General features: G+C 36.2%; 2 protein-coding genes across 3 annotated transcripts in view; one reads left to right on the top strand and one right to left on the bottom strand.

Moving 5' to 3' along the window:
* Positions 1–19,393, top strand: part of FBXL5 (F-box and leucine rich repeat protein 5) — a 44,380-nt gene extending 24,987 nt beyond the window's left edge. For both annotated transcript variants that reach the window (XM_021668220.2, XM_021668219.2), the window contains exons 9-11: positions 700–1,425; positions 10,975–11,123; positions 17,902–19,393. In XM_021668220.2, the coding sequence (XP_021523895.1) occupies positions 700–1,425; positions 10,975–11,123; positions 17,902–17,978 (952 nt within the window). In that variant the 3' untranslated portion in view covers positions 17,979–19,393. The remainder of the gene's footprint in view (positions 1–699; positions 1,426–10,974; positions 11,124–17,901) is intronic.
* A 3,072-nt stretch (positions 19,394–22,465) lies between these two features.
* The window catches only part of CC2D2A (coiled-coil and C2 domain containing 2A), a 140,311-nt gene continuing 138,498 nt past the window's right edge, over positions 22,466–24,278 (bottom strand). The window contains exon 37 of the mRNA XM_012472423.3: positions 22,466–22,781. Within this exon, the coding sequence (XP_012327846.2) occupies positions 22,593–22,781 (189 nt within the window). The 3' untranslated portion in view covers positions 22,466–22,592. The remainder of the gene's footprint in view (positions 22,782–24,278) is intronic.

Here is a 24,278-nt window from a genome sequence, read left to right as displayed (position 1 = left end):
CATCTTGCAATCTCTATAGTCCTATATTTTTTCTAGGCCCTTGAGCCCTGCTGTGCAACCATGTAGATTGGTATTATATGTTTTTAAGAAGTTTTAGTTTTAGTTGGGCTCTAAGTGCCATTTGGCAAAGTTCCCTCTTAGATTCTTCAGTTACTCTGAAATGGTATCACTTTCTTCAAGCCACATTCTTCCCAGAATATATCTCCTTGACCAACAGTTCTGTGTTCTTGCTCACTCACTCTTTCCCTTGCAACCATTTATATCAGCATCGTTTTCCCCTGTTTCAGAGGAAGAGGTATACTCTTCTCTGTCTAAAGCTAATGATCCATAAATTCCCAGAGCTTGTTTCTTCTGGATTTTCCTCATTAACCATTATTTATTATTTTCTTTCTTTCATGTGTTTACAGCCTTACTTCTGCTGATTACTTTTAGGATAATAAACTTAACTCTTCCCATTCTTACCCTTCTCACATCCTACCCTTCTGTTAGGTTAGGAATACTTTGATTTCCTAGTTACTCTCATTAAGTGTTTGTATCCCTAGCACCAAGAATAATGCATTAACAGTAGATATTCAGTAAATACTTAAGTGATCATATTAGATGTAAAATCTTTCTTCTAGTTTTTATCTACATACATATAGTTAAATGCTTTTGAAAAATTTAACAATATCCATTAATAGTCTTGTCTTTTAATTATAGCTGGTCTTGGCTTGGTTGCTGCCAGAGTCTTCGGCATCTTGATCTGTCTGGTTGTGAGAAAATCACAGATGTAGCCCTAGAGAAGATTTCCAGAGCTCTTGGAATTCTGACATCTCATCAAAGTGGCTTTTTGAAAACATCTATGAGCAAAATTACTTCAACTACATGGAAAAATAAGGACATTACCATGCAGTCCACCAAGCAGTATACCTGTTTGCATGATTTAAATAACAAGGGCATTGGAGAAGAAATAGATAATGAACACTCCTGGACTAAGCCTGTTTCTTCTGAGAATTTTACTTCTCCTTATGTGTGGATGTTAGATGCTGAAGATTTGGCTGATATTGAAGATGCTGTGGAATGGAGACATAGAAATGTTGAAAGTCTTTGTGTAATGGAAACAGCATCCAACTTTAGTTGTTCCACCTCTGGTTGTTATAATAAGGATATTGTTGGACTAAGGACTAGTGTCTGTTGGCAGCAGCATTGTGCTTCTCCAGCCTTTGCATATTGTGGTCACTCATTTTGTTGTACAGGAACAGCTTTAAGAACTATGTCAGCACTCCCAGAGTCTTCTGCAATGTGTAGAAAAGCATCAAGGACTAGATTGCCTAGGGAAAAAGACTTAATTTACTTTGGGAGTGAAAAATCTGATCAAGAGACTGGCCGTGTACTTCTGTTTCTCAGTTTATCTGGATGTTATCAGATCACAGACCATGGTCTCAGGTGAGTTGTCAGTTCCAGAATATTAAAAAATAGACGTATTCTCATTTCCAATTGGAATATAAAAATTTTGGCTGGGTGTGGTGGCTCACGCTTGTAATCCCAGCAGTTTGGGAGGCTGAGGTGGGCAGATCATGAGGTCGGGAGTTCAAGACCAGCCTGGCCAACACAGTGAAACCCTGTCTCTACTAAAAATACAAAAATTGGCTGGGCATAATGGTGGGCGCCTGTAGTCTCAGCTACTTGGGAGGCTGAGGCCAGAGAATTGCTTGAATCCAGGAGTTGGAGGTTGCAGTAAGCCAAGATTGCACCACTGCACTCCAGCCTGGGTGACAGATTGCCGTTTCACTCTAATGAGTTTCTTTTGCTGTGCAGAAGCTCTTTAAGTTTAATGAGATCCCATTTGTCTATTTTGACTTTTGTTGCCATTGCTTTTGGTGTTTTAGTCATGAAATCCTTGCCTTTGCCTCTGTCCTGAATAGTATTGCCTAGGTTTTCTTCTAGGGTTTTTATGGTGTTAGGTCTTATGTTTAAATCTTTAATCCATCTGGAGTTAATTTTTGTGTAAGGTGTAAGGAAAGGATCGAGCTTCAGCTTTCTGCATATGGCTAGCAGAAGCTCTTAAGTTTAATTAGATCTCATTTGTCTATTTTGGCTTTTGTTGCCATTGCTTTTGGTGTTTTAGTCATGAAGTCCTTGTCTATGCCTATGTCCTGAATAGTATTGCCTAGGTTTTCTTCCAGAGTTTTTATGGTTTTGGGTCTTATGTTTAAATGTTTAATCCATCTGGAGTTAATTTTTGTATAAGGTACAAGGAAGGGATCCAGTTTCAGCTTTCTGCATATGGCTAGCCAGTTTTCCCAACACCATTTATTAAATAGGGAATCCTTTTCCTATTGCTTGTTTTTGTCAAAGATCAAATGGTTGTAGATGTGCAGCGTTATTTCTGAGGGCTCTGTTCTGTTCCATTGGTCTATATAACTGTTTTGGTACCAGTACCATGCTGTTTTGATTATTTCTGAGGCCTCTGTCCTGTTTCATTGGTCTATATCTCTGTTTTGGTACCAGTACCATGCTGTTTTGATTACTGTAGCCTTGTGGTATAGTTTGAAGTCAGGTAGCATGATGCCTCCAGCTTTGTTCTTTTTGCTTAGAATTGTCTTGGCTATGTGGGCTCTTTTTTGGTTTCATATGAAGTTTAAGGTGTTTTTTTCCAATTTAATTACTTGGGCTGGATGTTTTAAAAAATAACCCAGAACTTATTAAAATTTTATATAATTAAAAACTGATTTCAAGGGCAGTCAAAATTTTGATGAGTCAAATTTTTTTTTTTTTTCTTTCAAAGAATTTAGAAACTCTTCTAGTAAAAGATTTTGGAAAACACTGGAGGGGAGCATACATTATTTAAAAGCAAAATTTTAAGGTTTTATTTGAATACCAAAGAGTTTCCTTCCCCACTTCCTGATAAGGCAGAGAGTTAATTTCTTAAATTTGAAGAAAAGCAGAAAAAAGGTTGTCATTTTGGGATATGATTTTTGATAATTTATTAACAAATTCTGATAGTATCAACCTTAAAAAGAACAAAGTGGATAATTTACTGCTGTTGGGGTTGAAAATAAACTACACTTCTTCTTTAGGGTTTTCATGAGTAGTAGTGAAGAGCTTGCACATGAAGTATTCTTGAAAAAAAAAGTTCACATTTGAATTTTTTTTTTTTTGCAAAATGATAAATGTGGACTCTTATCTCACACCATATAGAAGTTAATGCAAAATAGATAAATAACCTAAAGAAGTAAAATCATAAAACTCTTGGAATAAAATCTAGGGATAGGTCTTCAGGATCTTGGATTTGGAAATTTTTTTTTTGCCATCTTCTTCTGTAAATAACATCAAAAATACAAGGCATGAAATAAAAATAAATAAATTGAACTACATCAAATTAATGTTTTGTACATCAGAGGACACTGTTATGAAAAGCCACCAGAAAAAAAATAATATGCATTTAATGATGTATTTAAGAAACAATTGAAATATTGAACATTTTGGACAAAAACTGTGGCATGAATCTTTTCACAATAATGAGAAGAAAGTCTATTAAAGTTAACTCTAAGAATGGTGAATTCTTTTTTTTTTTTTTTTTCTTTTTTGACAGAGAGGAAGAAAAAGGAAGAGAAAGAGGGAGAGAGAACGGGAGTATTGCTTTATTGCCCAGGCTAGAATGCAGTCTAAAAATGGGAATTGAAAACCTCTTTTATGCCAATAATTGTGCTTAACAATGTAGACAGGAAGGAATAAGGGAAGAAAATAACAAACAAGTAGTCAACCAATATTTCATTTAAACCTGTGAAATACTATGCAATTACTGATGAGTGACTTACTTCCAGTTATGTAGTCACTTTTAGAATAGGTGTGATATGGTGCTGATAAGAATGTATGTTTTATGTATTTGAAGTGGAGAGTTCTATAAATGTTTATTCAGTTTACTTGTTCCGGGTCTGAGTTCAAGTCCTGGATATCCTTGTTAGTTTTCTGTCTCGTTGATCTGTCTGATATTGACAATGTGATGTTACAGTCTCCCACTATTATTGTGTAGGAGTCTAAGTCTCTTTGTAAGTCATTAAGAACTTGCCTTATGTATCTGGGTGCTCCTGTATTGGGTGCGTATATATTTAGGATCATTAGTTCTTCTTGTTGCATTGATCCTTTTACCATTATGTGATATCCTTCTTTGCCTCTTTTGATCTTTGTTGCTTTAAAGTCTATTTTATCAGAGGCGAGAATTGCAACTCCTGCTTTTTTTTTTATTTATTTATTTTTGCTCTCCGTTTGGTTGGTAAATCTTCCTCTGTCCCTTTGAGTCTTTGTGTATTGCTGCATGTGAGATGGGTCTGGATGCAGCATACCGATGGGTTTTGGCTTTTTCCTGTCTGTATCTTTTGATTGAGGGATATAGTCGAATTAAATTTAGGATTAATAATAATATATGTGAGTTTAATACTGCCATTTGATGCTAGCTGGCTGTTTTGCCCATTAGTTGATGTAGATTCTTCATTATGTTAATGCTCTTTACTTTTCGATATATTTTTGGAAAGGCTGATACTGGTTGTTCCTTTATGTGTAGTGCTTCTTTCAGAAGCTCTTGTAAAGCAGGCCTGGTGGTGGTGAAATCTCTAAGTACTTGTTTGTTCGCAAAAGATTTTATTTTTCCTTCACTTGTAAAGCTTAGTTTGGCTGGATATGAAATTCTAGGTTGAAAGTTCTTTTCTTTAAGGATGTTGAATATTGGCCCCCACTCTTTTCTGGCTTGTAGGGTTTCTGCTGAGAGATCTGCTCTAAGTCTGATAGGCTTCCCTTTGTGGGTAACCTGACCTTTCTCTCTGGCTGCCCTTAGTATTTTCTCCTTCATTTCAACCCTAATGAATCTGACGATTATGTGCCTTGGGGTTGGTCTTCTTGAGGAATATCTTTGTGGTGTTCTCTGTATTACCTGGAGTTGAATATTGTCCTGCCTTACTAGGTTGGGAAAGTTTTCCTGAATAATATCCTGAAGAGTATTTTCCAACTTGGATTCATTCTCTTCGTCACATTCAGGTACACCTATCAAACGTAGATTAGGTCTTTTCACATAGTCCCATATTTCTTGGAGACTTTGCTCATTCCTTTTTATCCTCTTTTCTCTAATCTTGTCTTCTCGTTTTATTTCATTAAGTTGGTCTTCGACCTCTGATATCCTTTCTTCTGCTTGATCAATTCAACTGTTAAAACTTGTGCTTGCTTCGCGAAGTTCTCGTATTGTGTTTTTCAGCTCCATTAATTCACTTACATTCCTCTCTAAATTGTCTATTCTCGTTAGCATTTCCTCGAACCTTTTATCAAAGTTCTTAGTTTCTTTGCATTGGGTTAGAACAAGTTCTTTTAATTCACAGAAGTTTCTTATCATCCACCTTCTGAAGCCTACTTCTGTTAATGGAACGCACTCATTCAGGGAGAGGCATTCTGATTTTGGGTATTCTCTGCCTTTTTAGGCTGGTTTTTTCTCTTCATTATAAATTTATCCCTCTGTCATCTTTGTAATTACCGACTTTCTAATTAGGTCTCTGAGTGGACTTGTTGATTCCCAGCGCCGAAATCTGAGCAATCCACTGCGCCGGACAAAACAGCGGTGTTAAGATTGATGGTGCTTTTCTGCACGGGAATCTCCGGTCTGGCTCCCTTCGACTCTGCCTTCCCGGAGCTCCAAACGTTGGCCAAAAGGGGATGAATTGAAGGAAAAATTCATTTTGGGTAAAAGGGAACACCTAGGATCTGTTTTATCTGTAGCTACTTGAAAAAGTCTTGTCTGAGTGCAGATTCCCTCATTTTAATTAAATCTTGAGTCTTTCTAAACATTTAAATTTTGTTGAGCACCTACTATAGTTCTTGCACTGTTCTAATTGCTAGAGATCTGGAGTAACTAGGACAATTCTCTGACTTCATGCAGTTTATAATCTAATGGTAGAAATAGACAGAAAACATAGTATGAATATGTTCTGAAGAAAAGCAAAGTAGGGGTATAAGATAAAGAATACAGAGAATGTTACTTCATGTTTGATGAACCAGGAAAGGCTTCTTTGTAAAGAAGCAGACATCTTTTGGATAGAGATAGATAGATGAAATTAGGGCATTCTATGTACATTTCCTGAGAGACTGTGGTTTCATAGAATGAGTTGGAAGTCCTTCTTGTCAGTGTTTTGAAAGAGTGTTTTTTTATTTTATTTTATTTTGAGACTGGGGCTCTGTCACCCAGGTCTTAATGCAGTGGTGCTATCATGGCTTACTGCAGCCTAAATTTTCTAGTTTTCCTCTCACCTCAGCAGCCCCCTTCCCCACCACTGCAAGTAGCTGGGACCACAGGCATGTGCTACCATGCCCAGTTAATTTTTGTGTTTTTGGTAGAGATGGGGTTTCACCATGTTGCTTAGGCTGGTCTCAAACTCCTGGGCTTGAGCAGTCAACCTGCCTTTGCTTCCCGAAGTGTTGGGATTACAGGCATGAGCTCCCACATCTGGCCCTGTTTTGGCAGCGTTTAAGAAAGGTTGAAGATAATTATTTTTTAAATGTTTAGTAAAATTCATCAGTGAAACTCTTTTGTTTTGGTCTCTGTTGAGAGGGTTTTGATTCATCTTGTTATAAGGGAATTCAGATTTTCTGTTTCTTCTTGATGAGTTTGGGTATTTCTTGAGTTTCTGGATTGTGAGTACTATCTTTTAATTATTTTCATCATTATTATATTTAGTCTCATTGTGTTGCCTGGACTGCCTTCAGACTCTAGGCACAAGCAATTCTCCCACCTTAGCCTCTTAAGGTATAGTTGGGACTATAGGCACGTACCACCATGCTGGCTTATTATTATCTTTTTTATTTCCATTAAATTAATGGTAATGTCCTCTATTTCATTTCTGACTTTGGTAATTTGTGTCTTCTCTTTTTTTCTTAATCTAGCTAAAGGTTTGTCAATTTTGTTGAAATTCTCAAAGAACAAACTTCTAGTTTTGTTTTTCTTAATTATTTTTATATTTGTCATTTAAAAAGTCTTTGCTCTCATCTTTATTGTTTCTTCTCCTGCTGCTTTTGGGTTTAGTTAATGTTTCCTTTTCTAATTCCTTTTTTTTTTTTTTAATTTCCAACTTTTTTTTTTTTTTGAGATGGAGTCTTGCTCTGTCGCCAGACGAGTGCAGTGGCGCAATCTCGGCTCACTGCAACCTCTGCCTTCTGGGTTCAAGCAATTCTCCTGCCTCAGCCTCCCAAGTAGCTGGGACTACAGGCATGCACCACCATGCCTATCTAATTTTTGTATTTTTAGTAGAGATGGGGTTTCACCATGTTGCCCAGGATGGGCTCAATCTCTTGACCTCGTGATCCGCCCGCCTCAGCCTCCCAAAGTGCTGGAATTACAGGCGTGAGCCATAAATTTCCAACTTTTTAAGTTCAGGGGTACATGTGAGAAATGGGCAGGTTTGTTACATAGGTAAATGTGTGCCATGGTGGTTTGCTTCACAGAGCATCCTGTCACTCAGGTATTAATCTCAGCATTTACTAGCTATTCTTCCTGATCCTCTCCTTCTTCCCACCCACCGCCATCTGACAGGTGCAGTGTGTGTTGTTTCCTCCCGTGTGTCCATGTGTTCTAATCATTTAGCTCCCACTTACGAGAACATGCAGTATTTGATTTTCTGTTCCTGTGTATGTTTGCTAAGTATAGTTTACCAGTTTGGTAGTTTGGTAGTTCCAGCTCCATCCATGTCTATGATTGATGGATATTTAGGTTGATTCCATGTCTTTGCTATTGTGAATAGTGTTGAAATGAAAATACGCATGCATATGTCTTTATAATAGAATGATTTATATTTCTTTGGTTATATACCTAGAGGAATTGCTGGGTTGAATGGTATTTCTGCCCCTAGGTCTTTTGAGAAATTGCCATACTATCTTCCACAGTTATTGAACTAATTTATACTCCATACAGTGTAAAAACATTCCTTTTTCTCCACAACCTTGCCAGCATCTCTTGTTGTTTGACTTTTTAATAATGCCATCCTGGAAAAGAGGCAGCTTGCCACTGCAGGCTCTGTGAGACAGCTGAAAAACTGTGAGTGCCCAAAGTGTGAAAGAGAAAATGTCCACCCCTGAACATACATCCTCACTGGGGAATCTGAAGGTCCAGATAAAAGGAGAAGGATTTGACCATACCTTAAGCTGAGATGAATTTAGAGAGTTGGGCAAAATACAGGATTAGAGGAAGCAGTGGGGAGAGCCCAGTGGGCATTCTTGGTCCCCAGGGAAGTCATTTCTGACTTTGTCTTGCAGGGGTCCTTGGGGAGGGCTGTCACTGGAATTGGGGAAAGACCACAGGGAGAAGGAAACTTCCAACTGAATTTTCTAACATTTTCAACTGAATGGGAAGTTTCCTGGACAGAATCTGGGAGAAGGGATGAAAGAGGAGTGCAGATAGGAGCACAGAAGCCAAGGCAGGCAGAGAGGCATGAAACCTGAAAGCCCTGCTTGCTTTCTCAGTGGGAAGGCTTGTAGCCTGCGGCAACATCTCAGCCCTGCTCACCTGCTGTCTGGTTGAGGGGGACGATGCTGTTGGTGGGGCATGGTGGGAGTGAGACCTGCCTTTTGGGCTGTGTGGGAACTGAGTGAGGCCTGTCACTGCTGGCTTTCCCTCACTTCCCTGGCAACCTGTATGACACAGCAGAGACAGCCATAATACCCATGAGAACATAACTCCATCAGCTTGAGAACCATACCCTAATCCCCCACAGCAGCCACAGCAAGCTGTGCCTAAGGATAGTCTGAGCTCACACATGCTTAACCCTGCCCTCACCTAGTGGTGTTTACCCACCCTGGTAGCCAAAGACAAAGGATGTAATTTCTTGGGAGCTCTGTGGCCCTGCCCACTTCCTGAGAAACCTGAATACTTATCCCAGGTGACCTCTGCAGTATAGCAATCTTGTACCCTCCCTATACTGCAGCTGATGTTTTCTTGAAAGCGGCACCTCCTGGCTGGAGGCTAACCAACACACTAAACAAAACTACAAACAAGGGCCCTCACAGAGTCCACTTCACTCCCCTCCTGTCTCCACTGGAGCAGGTGCTAGTACCCATGGCTGAGAGACCTGAAGACAGATCACATCACAGGACTCATTGCAGACACTCCCCACTACCATCCTGGAGTCTGGCAGCTCTACAGGGTGGCTAAACCCAGAAGAGAAATAACAATCACTGCAGTTTGGCTCTCAGGAAGCCCCATCCCTAGGGCAAGTGGGGAGAGCACCACATCAAGGGAGTACCCTTGTGGGACAAAAGAATCTGAATAACAGCCCTTGAGCCCTAGGTCTTTCCCTCTGACATAGTCTACCTCAGTGAGAAGGAACCAGAAAAATAATTCTGGTAGTATGACAAAACAGGGTTGTTTAACACCCCCAAAAGAACACACTGGCTTACCAACAGTGGATCCAAATAAAGAAGAAATCTCTGAATTGCTAGAAAGAGGAAATTAGAAGGTCAATGATTAAGCTACTCAAGAAGGCACCAGAGAAAGTGAATACAAACTTCAATAAATTAAAAAAAAAAAAAGTTACAGGATATGGATGGAAAAATCTCCAGAGAAATTTATAGCATAAATAAAAAACAATATCAACTTCTGGAAATGAAGGACACACTTGAAAAAATGCAAAATACACTGGAAAGTCTCAACAATAGAATTGAACAAACAAAAGAACTTCAGAGCTTGAAGACAAAGCTTTCAAATTAACCCAATCTGACCAAAAAATAATAAATAAATAAATAAAATGAGCAAAGCCTCCAACAACATTGAGATTATGTTAAATGACGAAACCTAAGAATAATTGCTGTTTCCAAGGAAGAAGAGAATTCTAGAAGTTTGGAAAACATATTTGAGAGAATAATCAAGGAAAATTTCTCTGGCCTTCTTAGATATCTAGACATCCAAATACAAGAAGCCACCTTTTAATTTTATCCTATTTATGTAAATATTGTTTTTATTCTTCTAGTATGTGCTATTAGGTTTTATTTTTTATTAAAATGTAACTCACATACCATAAAATTTATTGTATACACTTCAGTGATTTTTAGTATATTTACAGGGTTGTTTAACCATTCACCACAGACTAATTCAAAACATTTTCATCATTCCAAAAAGAACCCCATACTTATTAGCAGTCACTTCTCATTCGCCTTTTACCCAGCCTTTGATAACCATGATTGGATTTTGTGTCTCTGTGGGTTTACCTATTCTGGAATGGTAATATTAATGGAATCATTCAATATGTGACCTTTTGTATCTTGCTTTTAAAAATTAGGCTTATGTTTTCAAGGTTTATGTATGTTATACTATGTGTCAGTACTTTGTGGCTGCAGAATATTTTGTATGTTACACTATGTCTCAGTACTTTGTGACTGCAGAATATTTAATTGTATCAATAAACCACATTTTATTTATCCATTTATTAATTAATGAACATTTGGGTTGTTCCCGCTTTCTAACTATTACGAATAATGCTACTGTGAACATTCATGTGCAAGTTTTTGTGTAAATGTGGTTTTAATTGTCTTGGATATATACCTAGGACAGGAATTGCTGGGTCATATGCCAAGTGTATCTATAATTTTTTTAGGAACTTCCCAGCTGGTCATTAAATTTTAAGCTTCAGTAATTTTCTTGATAATTTTTACTTATATAGTCTGGCAGGAGAATGAACATTACAACTCTAGGGTTCAGTACTTGCTCTAAAAATTGAGTTACCATGATATTTTTATAAAGAAGAATTTTATAGTTTTTTTTTTTATTGAATGTAAGGAAAAATATAGAATATTTTCTGAGTTACATGAATTTCTGCCTAAGGATGAGGTTATCAGTGTTTTATAGAAATTCTTAAATTTTCTTATTGCCATATTGAAAAGTATGTAAAATAGTGGTTCAGTGGCCCATAGGAATACAAACTTTTTAAAGATTAATATCTTCAAATTGTCAAATTATTTTTCTTGCAGGGTTTTGACTCTGGGAGGAGGGCTGCCTTATTTGGAGCACCTTAATCTCTCTGGTTGTCTTACTATAACTGGTGCAGGCCTGCAGGATTTGGTTTCAGCATGTCCTTCTCTGAATGATGAATACTTTTACTACTGTGACAACATTAACGGTAATGCCTTTTAACAATGCGATAATTTTGAAGGAATTAATTTAAAATTTTTTAGCAGTTCTAATAATTTTTCCATTTAGTTTTCTAGATTTCTAATTACCAGACTGTCTTACTTTCAGATTTAAACTTGATAAAATTTTAAAATTATATTTTTATTATTTAACATCTTGAAAGGTAAGTTTTTCTTGCAGATGTATATTCTAAATAGCCATTGTGTCAGATTTTTGAGGCATGTAATAGTGTAATCAAAAATGGTAAGTTAATAGAAATACTAAAATTCTTATTAAAAATTTTGGGTATTCCTCTAGACTTTTGTAGCACTCATTAAGAATTTAGAACTGTTAATGTTCTGGATACACTGACTTCTTAGACTCATTTTTCTTGTAAGACAGCTTTATCAAATATAGAAAAATGAAGACTTTGGTAATGTGGACTTCCAGAGTTTCTGGATCTGATGTTAAATAAATCTTACTGAAGATTGAGGGGTAAGGGTAGTATCTAGTATTGAGAAGAGGCTGAGATGCTTAAGACATGACTATAATTTCTATAGTATTTTGGAAATTGATTCCTGAACCTACTTTCAAAAATCACAAGAAATATTTCTTGATTTTTTTTTTTTAACATATTCTACCCTACAGTGGGCTTATTGAATATTCTTTTTCAAAGTAGATTCAGTGCCTTTTTGCACATTTGATAGTCACTGGTAGAGACTGAATTTCCCAGAAGCATAAATAGCTGCTCTTCTGTTAATAGTAAGCAAATCAACCTCCTGTATTTATAACTGGAGAAAATTTTAGATGGACCAGACTACTATGTACCTGTCTTTTTTTATATTATGTCCTATTGTCTTTGAGTGTCCAATTCACCTTAAGATGACAGGAAGATCAACAGAATTCTTCTCAGGTAGAACAATTGACAGGAATCAGGAAGACTAGAGGGAGTAATGACATACCAGAAAGTAGAGAAATTAACAAATCTGCTATTTCTCAGATTAGATTTTCCTTAAAATGTGTAAGACGAAACAGGAGATTACAGCCTTCTTATATCTGGAATCACATTGTTATGCAGGAGATGACCTCTCATGTTCTTGGTATATCAACACTAAGTTGGACATTTCTTTGTTCTCTGTTGCCTTCTGTGTATAATCAAGGAATGGCGAAAGTGAATGTCATCATAGTTGGTGAAAGTGAATGTCATCGTAGTTGCAACATGCTCAGCCTATGAAAACAAAATGTGATTGTTGCAGTGAAGCAGTTACTTTTGTGGATGCATTGGATTTGAGAAGGGAGTTTTGTTTTGTTAGCATAAACTTATTTCATTGTAGGTTTTGTGCTATAGTTCCTGAGGCTTATAGGACATATTATCAAGGGTTACTAATAAGCAATTATTTTTATAAGAAAAAATTGTATTTGTATGTTACACTTGACTTTTGCATATTGATTTCAACATAGGTTATGCTTGAGAATAAATCTCACAATCAAATTCATTATATTTATTTTGGGTAGAGGAAGGGGACTGGGTACCTCCTTGTTTTGCGTTTGTGTGTTTTTAAACTTTGAAATAATTTAGATGATGGGATAATATTAAATACTTAAAATCTTTTGCACTCTGTCCTTATGAATTTCCTCTAAACTGGTTTTGAATATATAGTTTCAGAGGAGCTATTACGTTCTTTTTGTTGAATGTAAACATTTTTTGGATAAATGATTGATTTTTTTAAGTAAATGAATCTTAATGAAGATATCTGACTTTGAAAGATTTGAAAGGAAACTGCAGTGCTTGTATAATCCAATATTTAACTCTCCTTTTATAGCTTATTGAAGCATGATTTGGGGGAATGGAAAGCCTTTAAAATTTACAGGGTGACTTGTTATATAACTTGGTGTCTCAGAGTTCCACATAGGTTGTTCTTAAAGCAATGCTCTGTTACAGTCTTTTCCTTAAAAGGATATATGGACAACCTAGAAAGCGTTAGAATGAGGTTGTGTTGTATCTAGTTTTGCAAGATGACACTTGATCCACTATCTTTCAAAACAGTTCAGCTTGTACAGTAGATACTTAGTGAAAGCTCAGGGGCCTCCTTGTTACTATTTTTATTATTTCTGAAAGTAGTCAATGTGTTTGTTTTGTTTTTTGTTTTGTTTTGTTTTTTTGGTTTTTTTTTTTTTTTGAGATGGAGTCTTGTTCTGTCGCCCAGGCTGGAGTGCAAGGGCACAGTCTTGGCTTACCACAACCCACACCTCCCGGGTTCAAGCGATTCTCCTGCCTCAGCCTCCTGAGTACCTGGAATTACAGGCATGTGGTACCACGCCTGGCTAATTTTTATAGTTTTAATACATATGGGGTTTCACCATGTTGATCAGGCTGGTCTCGAACTCCTGACCTTGTGATCTGCTTGCCTTGGCCTCCCAAAGTGCTGGGATTACAGACATGAACCATCGTGCCCAGCTGTCAATGTATTTAATATGTGGTATTAGAGCAATGAAGAAGTGTATTTAGGTGACAAATTATATTTCAAATATTTGAAAGTAACATTTAACTAAAAATATACTTTTTAAAAGAAAATCTATATAGTTAACTATCAGATTACTAAATATAAAAAAAGTAAATACTGATAAACATTAGTCATTAAGTAATACATGATAAGTAAAGCAGAATGATCTATTTTCCAAGCACTAGCAGAGATTTTGGAGAGGATAAATTAGTTATCATATATTCAAACAGTGACTACCTTCAGCAAGACACTGTACATAAAGTGTGTTGATATAAAATGAAAATTTAGGTTATTCTGAATGATTCTTTATGACTTTTACATTTATTTGATTGATAAGATTTGAATATAAAAGACTTCTTAGCCATAACATTGAAAAAATTCTTTAACGTTTAAGAAGTGTTAAATGGAATGGCATAGTTGTAGTGCTGTGAAGAACATTTGAACAATGATAGCAAATAAACTTTTTTACTGATTTGCATTTCAATGTATGTATAATTTATAAATGAAGATAGATTAGCTCATAGTTTTGGAGGTTACACAGTCTCAGATGATATGCTCTTTTATGTTTCTAATTTAAGTTAAAGAGGAATAAAGGTAAGTGAAGGTAAGTGCAGATATACAGCATAAGCATAAGTAATATACTTAGAACCCAGTAAAAACAAGTGATTTAATAATAAAAATCTGGAGAAATAATAACTAACCTTATACTTCCTTTCATCTAATACTTAAAAATGCTTTCTTATAAGATTATTCTTTACCATACATTTAAATATTTTAATGATTATTCAATTATGTTTTTCTGTTTTCTTTATTATTCTTTAATATAATTTAGGCTTCATATATCTTAACCATTTGGGTTCTTTATCCTACATTGAGATGGAAGTTTGCTGGTGATAAGTCAAATATTTAAAGGGAACTACCTTGTGAATTGTTTGTGTCTATTAAAGCGAAGCTGTCCACCTGAGATACTAAGCAATCCATCATATCTAAGTCGTTTTTCTTTCTAATGCTCCCTCACCTTTTCTGTTGTTATTTATTCTGTTACCCATTTATTCTCTTTTCTGAACAGTCCTTCTGTGTTACTTAAGGATTTCATTGTTAATGTTGCTTATACTTCCCATGCTTTGGAAAGTGCTAGTCTCCTGTTTTCTACAATGTGATAACTGAATTTAAAACAGTCCTTGTCTTCATTTTTGTTTTGGCTCAGGCTTTCAGCAGATCCTTTAATGGATGTTGTCACTTTCATAATTATTGGGATCAGACACCAGTAACTGCTCCATTATTAACCTTATGATAGGATTATAGTTTTCAATCATTTAATATTACAGTTACTGATTAAGTTCCTATAGGGTTCTTTAGACAGATTCTGCTTTCAAATTTGAAAACAATATATTAATTCTCTCTTTACTCTGTACACTTGGAATCTCACTGAAACTCAGTTCTAGTGAGCTTAGAATGTATTCAGAGTTCTTGCTTATATTCATATAAAATGTGCCTACTCAGTGATTGGGCACATTTTATATCAGTATAAACAAGAACTTTGTTTTGTGATAAATGGGATGCTGACAGTAGGATTGTGCTTTTTACCTAATACAGAGTAAAGACTTTTATTCCTACATTTCTTCCCCCATTATCTCTCCCACCATCCTGTAGACTTCAAGAGCAAAATGACTCAGGTAGCTAGAGTGGAAACTGAGCATGTGGACCCTGCATCTTTTGGGGAGGATGGTGAAAAACTATCTTGTCTGAATCTCAAGGAGAATAACTTTCTGTTTGTTCTTTTGAGTCTCCCTTTTACTTTATCCTTTGAAAACCAGTTGTCTACTTCACTTCCATTGCTTCCAGACATGGCATATGATTTTTCTTAGGCTGCTGTTGAAGTTTAGCATAATATTTCTCCTTTACCTTTCTGTCCTTTTAAAAAATAGGAATATAGTAAGTCCTCAGTGTTGTCGATATGTTGTTGGAGACTAACTTTAAAGAAAATAACATACAGGAAATCCTCAAAGAGTGTCATTTCATTATAATAATGAAAACAAAACAGCTAATTTTATTATACATTATTTTGCTTAGCATCACAGTTTCTAAGAACCTATCGATGTTAAGTGAGGACTTATGGTATAGATGTTTTGAAGTATTTGAGGGAGTTGCAGTTTGGAAAAATTATATGAGAGTCTTTATGTCTCTTCTTATTTCTTTTAAACAATTTAGAATGGAATTTTAATCTGATAAAATGATAATCATATCCATTTTGGCAAAGCCCAATGAATCAGGCATTTATTTCATCATGGACTAAGGGTCGGAGCAGGGGAATAGCAGTGAGGCAGGGCTTGTGTCTTGAGGAGAGGCACTACATGATTGGTAGACAAAACAGTGAGCAGTGTAAGGAGTGAGGAAAGACAAGCTAAGAAGGGGACACTGGGTGGTACACAGTCGGTAAAGCTGATAATATATTCAAAGGAAAAACTTGGTGAAAGATTGGCAGTGGGAGAAGGATTTCAGATCATAGGGTTTCTTATCAGGGCATTTTTAATAAGTACTCAATATATACTAAAACATTTTATCTTGCGTTTGTAGTTAAGACTAATGTTTATCTTATTTTAAGGGAAAATAATCTTAATAAAATGCTGCTCATGGATTTTAAATATTTGACATATTTAACTTTTCATTTAAAGACCAGAAGAGATTGTTATTTTGATTAGATAAAAATTAGCTTTAGTAATTCAACTTTATATTTAAAATAATTGTAAACTTCTTGCTATGGAAAAATTTAAACATATAAACAGTATAATATAACGAATCCGTTGTACCTTCAGCTTCAGCAGTTATTAACCTGTGGCTAGTCTCATTTCATCTATATCATTACCCATTCCCATACCTGTTCCCCTGTTAAGCTAATCACAAATGTCGTATCAACTTAAAAATTAAATATGACTGAAAGCATAAGCTATTGTAATTGCACATATTTGTGTAATGTTATAGTTTCTTTCCTTAAAGATATGTTACCATTTCTGTAATATGTGAACACTATACTTTAGTGAGTATAGGTCTTAAGAAATTTGCCCTTTGTATTTTGTATGTGCCACTTGGGGAATATAAGGAAAAGTTAAATTTCTGGAAATTAATGTGTTCTATGTGTTTAGCTGTAAGTAATTATTATGGTAGTATTAGCCTAGTTGCTTTTCTTTTTCTTTCTTTTTTTGTAATTAAATGCTATTTTAGAAAACAAAAGTAGATTTAAAATGTGTTTCTGAGTTAAACTAGATATCACCCCAGAGTACTGCGATTTTTCAGTTTTAATCCATTTGATATATTCTGCAGCAAAATTATATTTCATGTACAGTTTTCATTTTATACTGTCCTTTATATCACAATTGCAAGTATTTTGGTTCTAGTTGATATGTAAAGAACTAATTAACTGCTCTTTATTTGTTCATGATGCAGACATACTGAAAGACTTCAATATACTTGAAACAGTCTTTTCCACACTTGCCTGCTTTTATGAAAATATCATTCATTCAAAGTACTTAACATTTGAATATGTGCTATGAAACCTCTTCTTTGATATTTTCTAATTCTTAGCTATGTTCCCTAATGGATCTTTTATTTAGTTCCTGGGTAGCATAGTGTGACTGGGATAAAATGTCAGTTATTCCACATAGGTTTTATTATTATTTGTAAGTGAATGATAATTTTTACTGTCTTAAATAAAGTTTAATTGATCACTCATTATATATTTAATTTTGGAAAATAATTTCATCGAATCCTACTATATATAGATATTTTTGGCTACAAATATTAAATAAAAATATGGCAAATATATTAAGTCCATGTTTATATAGTTTATTTTTCTTCAAAATTTGAATATAATAATTGCTCAATACTGAATTATTTAGCTGATCAATTACAGTTAGGGCTGTTTTTGCCTTTATTTCATTTCTAGGGGGATGTTCGGATTATAAAAATCTATTTTTAAGTTAGCTTTGCAGTCTTGTTTCTGTGGATTGTCTCCGTTCAGTTTTGGGTTTTTATATTGTAAAGTTGTTGCTAAAAATTAATTTTTTCCCTTCTTTCACTTACCTTTTGGACCATGAAGGATATATTAATTAAAGTCAAGCTGCTATTGGTGATTTTTGTGTCTGAATAATTTTTTATGCACTCACTTCCATGATATAAATGTACTGCTAGTAAAACCATTGAATGTTTTAGCTCCTTCATAAGCAAAATTATTTTTATGTTATTTCTAAGAAATTCCTCCTTTCACATTTTTCTGTTTTCATACAGGTCCTCATGCTGATACTGCCAGCGGATGCCAGAATTTGCAGTGTGGTTTTCGAGCCTGCTGCCGCTCTGGTGAATGACCTTTGACTTCTGACCTTTGTCTACTTCATTTAGCTGAGCAGGCTTCCTTTCATGCACTTTACTCATAGCACATTCTTGTGTTAACCATCCCTTTTTGAGCGTGACTTGTTTTGGCCCCATTTCTTACAACCTCAGAAATCTTAATTTACTAGTGAATTGTAATGTTGTTTCTCTTGCAAATTATACTTTTGTTTTAGAAAGGGATTAGGTCTTTTCGGAAGGGTGAGAACAGTCTTACCAGATTTCTTTTAAATGAAATGCTTTAAAGAATGTTGCTAATGCCATGTCATTTAAAGTATTTCATAGATTATTTTGGGTTTTAAAATCCATGGGGGTTATTGATTCTCTTTATACATTAACACTGTACCAAGCTTTGCAGATCTTTTTGGACATAGATGTCTGAAGACTTATTTTCAAAGATAGCACATTTTGGAAACTGATCTCTTTTCCATATAAATTTCCTTTTATTTGAACAGTTCTCAGAAGGCCAATTCAAACAAACCCACATTTAAGATTCTTTAGGATTATAGAAAAACTGGCTTCTGGGTGTTAGCTCAGTGAGCTAGGAAAGCACCAATCCATAATTGTTTTCTTTAAGGATACCTTGTTCTCACCACTGTCCTTATATCGTCAAATTTGGGAGAGATTTTTAAAAATACCACAATCATTTGAAGAAATGTATAAATAAAATCTACTTTGAGGACTTTACCAAGTAATACTGTTGTGCTGTGATTTTTATTATAAATCTCAATCCAGGTTTACTTTAGTATAGAATAGGACTACATAATTTGTTTTGAGCTCCCATGAACTCATTATCTTGCCAAATAGTTTTAGACACATACTGAATTTTGATGAGCTGAATTTTCTTTTTGAAATTATTCAGTAGTCAAAATTTGAATCTGTAAGTTTATCTACATTGCTTTGTTAAAAGATCATGATGGAGACCTGCCACCTAGAAAGGCGCATACTAGTGCCTTTAAGTTCAATTTCATGTCATGCTATGTGGAGTTTTATGTCATGAAGAAGAAAATGGCATTTTTCCACCTATCAATATAGATGCAGACATATGTCATTTTATTGTGCTTCACTTTATTGCACTTTGCAGATAATGCATTTTTTTTTTACAAATTGAACGTTTATGGCAACTCTGTGTCGAGCCAGTCTATTGGTGCCATGTTTCCGTACCATGGCACCAATAGACTGGCTCCCTTCATATCTCATACATTTTGATAATTCTTGGAGTATTTCATTCTTTTTCACTATTATTAAATCTGTTATGGTGATCTGTGATCAATGATCGTTGTTACTATTGTAATTGCCTTGGAATGCCATGAACTGGGCCCTAATAAGGCAGAGAACTTAATTGATAAATATTATGTACGTTCTGATTGCTCCACTTACCAACTGTTCCTGTCTCTCCTCAGACCTTCCTATTTCTTGACACACAACAATATTGAAATTAGGCCCCAGTTAATAACCTTGTGGTGGTCTTTAAGTGTTGAAGTGAAAGGAAGAATCATGTCTCTCACTTTATTTATTTAGTTAGTTTTTGAGACAAAGTTTTACTCTTGTTGCCCAGGCTGGAGTGCAATGGCACGATCTCAGCTCATTGCAACCTCTGCCTCCCAGGTTCAAGTGATTCTCCTGCCTCAGCCTCTAAAGTAGCTGGGATTACAGGCATGTGCCACCACGCCTGGCTAATTTTGTATTTCTGTAGAAATGGAGTTTCTCCATGTTGGTCAGGCTAGTCTTGAACTCCCGACCTCAAGGGATCCTCCCGCCTCAGCCTCCCAAAGTGCTGGGATTACAAGCGTGAGCCACCATGCCCGGCATTTCTCTTACTTTAAATGAAAATCTAGAAATGATTAGGCTTAGTGAGCAGGACACGTCAAAAACTTAGATAGGCCCATATCCATGCTTCTTGTGCCATACAGCCAAGTTGTGAATGCAACAGGAAAGTTCTTGAAGGAAATTAAAAGTGCTCTTCCAGTGAACACGCAATGATAAGAAAGTGAAACAGCTTTATTGCTGATAGGAAGAAAATTTTAGTGGTCTGGATAGATGAAAAATTCATGGCCATGAAATTTCCTTAAGCCAAAGCCTAATTCAGAGTAAGACCCTAACTTTCTGGAATTCTATGAAGGCTAAGAGGTGTGAGGAAGCTTCAGAAAAGTTTGAAGCTAGCAGAGGTTGATTCATGAGGTTTAAGGAAAGGAGGTGTCTCTATAACAAAAATGCAAGGTGAAGTAGCAGGTGCTAATATAGAAGCTGCAGCAAGTTATTCAGAAGACCTAGGTAGCTAAGGTCATTGATTTGAAAGTGGCTACAGTAAAGAACAGATTTTTCAGTGTGTAGACAAAACAAACTTCTATTGGAAGAAGATACCGTCTAGGTCTTTGATAGCTAGAGAGGAGAAATCAATGCCTGGCTTAAAAGGACAGGTGGACTCTTATGTTAGAGATTAATGCAGCTAGTGACTGTTGAAGAGAATGCTCATTTGCCATTCTGAAGAAACTGAGGCCCTTAAGAATTAGGCTAAATCTACTCTGTGCTCTATAAATGGGACAGCAAAGCCAGTATAATAACACATCTGTGTACAGCATGGTTTGCTCACCATTTTAGGCCCACTGTTGAGACCTACTGCTCAGAAAATAAGACTTCTTTCAAAATATTGCTGCTTATTGACAAGGCTTCTGGTCACCCAAGAGCTCTGATGGAGATGTACAAGGAGATTAATGTTTTCATGCCTGTTAACACAGCATCTATTCTGCAGCTCCATGCAGAATTTACTCCTTGGATCAAGAAATAATTTTGACTTTCAAGTCTTATTAAGAAATACCGTTTATAAGGCTATAGCTGCTATAGATGGTGATTTCTCTGATGGATCTGGGCAAAGTAAACAAAATATTCTGGAAAGGATTCAATTAGAAGGATTCACCATTCTAGATGCCATTAAGAATATTCGTGATTCATTGGAGGAGGTAAAAATATCAACATTAACGAGTTTGGATGAAGTTGATTCCAACTCTCAGTGGATGTCATCGAAGGGTTCCAGACTTCAGTGGAGGAAGTAACAGCAGATGTGAAAATAGTAAGAGAACTAGAATTAGAACCCCAATATGTGACTGAATTGCTGCAATCTCATGATAAAACTCAAATGGATACAGAGTTGCTTATGGATGAGCAAAGAATGTTACTTTCTTGGTCGGGTGGGGTAGCTCACTCTTGTAATCCCAGCACTTTGGGAGGCTGAGGCAGGAAGATTGCTTGTGTCCAGGAGTTCAAGACCAGCCTAGGCAACATAGAGTGAGGCCCTGTCTCTTCAAAAAATAAACAATTAGCTGGGTCTGGTGGCATGTGCCTGTCATCCCAGCTACTTGAGAGACTGAGTTAGAAGGATTGCTTGAGCCTAGGAGGTTGAGGCTGCAGTCAGCCATGATCACACCACTGCACTCTGGATGACAGAGCAAGACCCCGTCTCAAAGTTTTTGGAGATGGACACTACTCCCTGTTGAAGATGCTGTGAACATTGTTGAGATGGCAACTAAAGATTTAGAATATTACATAAACATTGATAAAGCAGTGGCAGAGTTTGAGAAGACTGACTCCAGTTTTGAAAGAGGTTCTGTGGGTAAGATGCTATCAGATAGCATTTCATGCTACAGAGAAATCATGAAGAGTCCATCAGTGCAACAAACTTCATTGTTGTCCTATTTTAAGAAATCTCCCAGCCACCCCAACCATCAGCAACCACCAGTTGCTACTCAGCCAGCAACATTAAGGCAAGACCCTCTGTCAGCAAAAATTACAACTTGCTGAAGGCTCAGATGGTCGTTAGCACTTTTTAACAAAGTATTTCTAAATTAAGGTGTGTACAGTTTTGAGATATGCTTTTGCACACTTAGTACACTATATTTGCACTGGGAAACCAAAAAAATTGATGTGACTCATTTTATTGCAATATTCACTTTATTGCAGTGGCCTGGAACCAAGTGCACAGTATCTCTGAGGTATGACTGTACATGCAGACCTGTGGAAGATGAAGTAATCTTGTAGTCTAGTTCTTTGTGGATATTTATTTGTTTTGCTTATTTGGAGAGAGGAGGAGGAACAGTGATAAAAACTGGTAAACATTCAGTTCAGGCAGACTATCTTAGTGTTGTCTAAAGATGAAGGAAGAATCATCTGATGGAATATAAATAACTCACGACTGCTTTCTATTTCAACTAACATTTGAATTAAACACAGCACAGGAGGAGGAACTATAAAGGCTCTAATGATGCTCTCTTGAAAACTTTACCTTGCTCTAGGGTAAAACTTGGTAAGTTTTTCTCACTTTCATTCCATTGCTGTTAACATTTGTCCAAGTGAAAGGTAAGTACAAAGGCATAGAGGCAGGAAGTACATAATGTACCCTACTGTGGGTAGTCTCAGTTGAATTTCAGGGTCAAGTGGCAGAGACAAAGAAGACTACTAAGTAAAGCACTTTGCACAGTTAAAAACATGATTATTTTATTATTTGCCAATATGTTCTGATGTGATCCATATAATTTTAAATCTTCCTATATCCTAAGTGTAGTTTTTAGGTGATACAAAAAGTACAGTGAAAAAAATTACCTGTTACGTATAAGGGAGGCAACATAGATCCAAACAGACAAAACATTTTTGGGGTATGGGTGTATGTATACAGCTAAAGCAAATTCAACATTAGGAACATCAATATTATGTACTCCAGTACTATACACAGCGTCAATTAAAGGCTTCACTTCAGAATAAGGCATGTGAAGAGGAAATCCAGAGAACTGAAGGGAAAAAAACATTTGTAGTCATTAGTGACGTTTGCAGATTTAATAGATTTTTTCCTATGTAAATGTATGCAATTCTTAATATGTCTTCTGGATTTCAGTTATTGTGTTTTTCTACTCAGCTATTTATTAGCAATACAGAAAATAGAGTTGCTTAATATCCATTTTGTTTTCCTTGCTAGCATATAGGTGTATAAGCCACCTGTTAGTCACCCCATCACTGTTCCCGTCCCTCTTTTTGATAGTACTTAGTATGCATAGTAACCTATGTAATTCCAGAGACCTAGGTACCTAAGTTAAACTAACCAATACATTTCTTTTTTCTTTTTCTTTTTTTTGAGACAGGTCTCACTCTGTTGTCCATGTTAGAGTGCAGTGGCATGGTCATGGCTCACTGCAGCCTTGGCCTCCTGCTGGCCTCAAATGGCCCCCCGACTTTAGCCTCCTGAATAGCTGGGATTGCAGGCAAGCACCACCATGCCTCGCTACTTTTTGTAGAGATGGGGTTTTGCTATGGTACCCAGGCTGGTCTTGAACTCCTGGGCTCAACTGATCCACCTGCCTCAGCCTCCCAAAGTGCTGGGGTTACAGGTGTGAGCCATGGTGCCCAACAATAATTTTTGTCCCCTTGGCTACAATGATTGATCCACAGGGATGGGCAAATGATCAAAGGGAGTCTCAGAGTGAGTCTTGGGAAATTTAGGAATAATGGCACATGATATTCTCCTGCTTTGGATGTGTGTGCAGATGTAAGTTATGGAAGTGTTCCAGCATTTGCTTCCATGAGGAAACCTAGTGTGATGGCATCAGGATGATGCCATCATATGGAGGGGAAGGGCAGAATGGGAAGACTTGCAGAAGAGTGGGACAGTCCTGATGGCTACCCTCTAAGCTTTACTTAAGCCAGTACATTCTCTATTGCTCAAGCTTGTTTGAGTTTTCTGATATTTGAACTAAAAATATCCTGGCTGAGAACGTGCCTTTTAAGTTAAAGGATAAATTGTACTCAGTGAATGATCTAATTTGACCTTCACACTGTTTAGCTAACAAGGCTTACTGTTAAGTCTTAGGAGCCTGCTTTCTAGGTTTTATCATCCAGCTATAGCATGTGAACATATAGCACTACCAGCAGGCAGTAGAGAGGGGTATATCATCTTTTAATAACCACCTTGCTTACAATGAAAAACAATCAGTGTAAAACAATATCCTAAAAAACTGCTCTAGGATGTTTTCGTCTTTATGCACAGTTGAGTCTAACATGATTTAGCCAGATATTTTCATTTTATTTGATACTTAAATGTATTTCATAAAAGCTATTTTTCATGGGATATTTTTATACAAAATGGTGGTATTTTGCTATTTAGTGATTATTGAGGTTTAAAACTCATAATCACAGTTTTCAGTTTATGCTGCTTTAAATATGTACTTCTGGGAGAAACATAGGTCTTTTGATTCCAGAAATGTATTATTGGCTAATTTTCATTCTGACACAAG

Source organism: Aotus nancymaae, unplaced genomic scaffold (genome assembly GCF_030222135.1).
Source record: "Aotus nancymaae isolate 86718 unplaced genomic scaffold, 86718_ANA_hifiasm-v0.15.2.pri h1tg000006l, whole genome shotgun sequence".
NCBI classification, from domain to species: domain Eukaryota; kingdom Metazoa; phylum Chordata; class Mammalia; order Primates; family Aotidae; genus Aotus; species Aotus nancymaae.
Note: the sequence above shows the minus strand (reverse complement) of the source record. Positions and strands in the feature narration are given on the sequence as shown.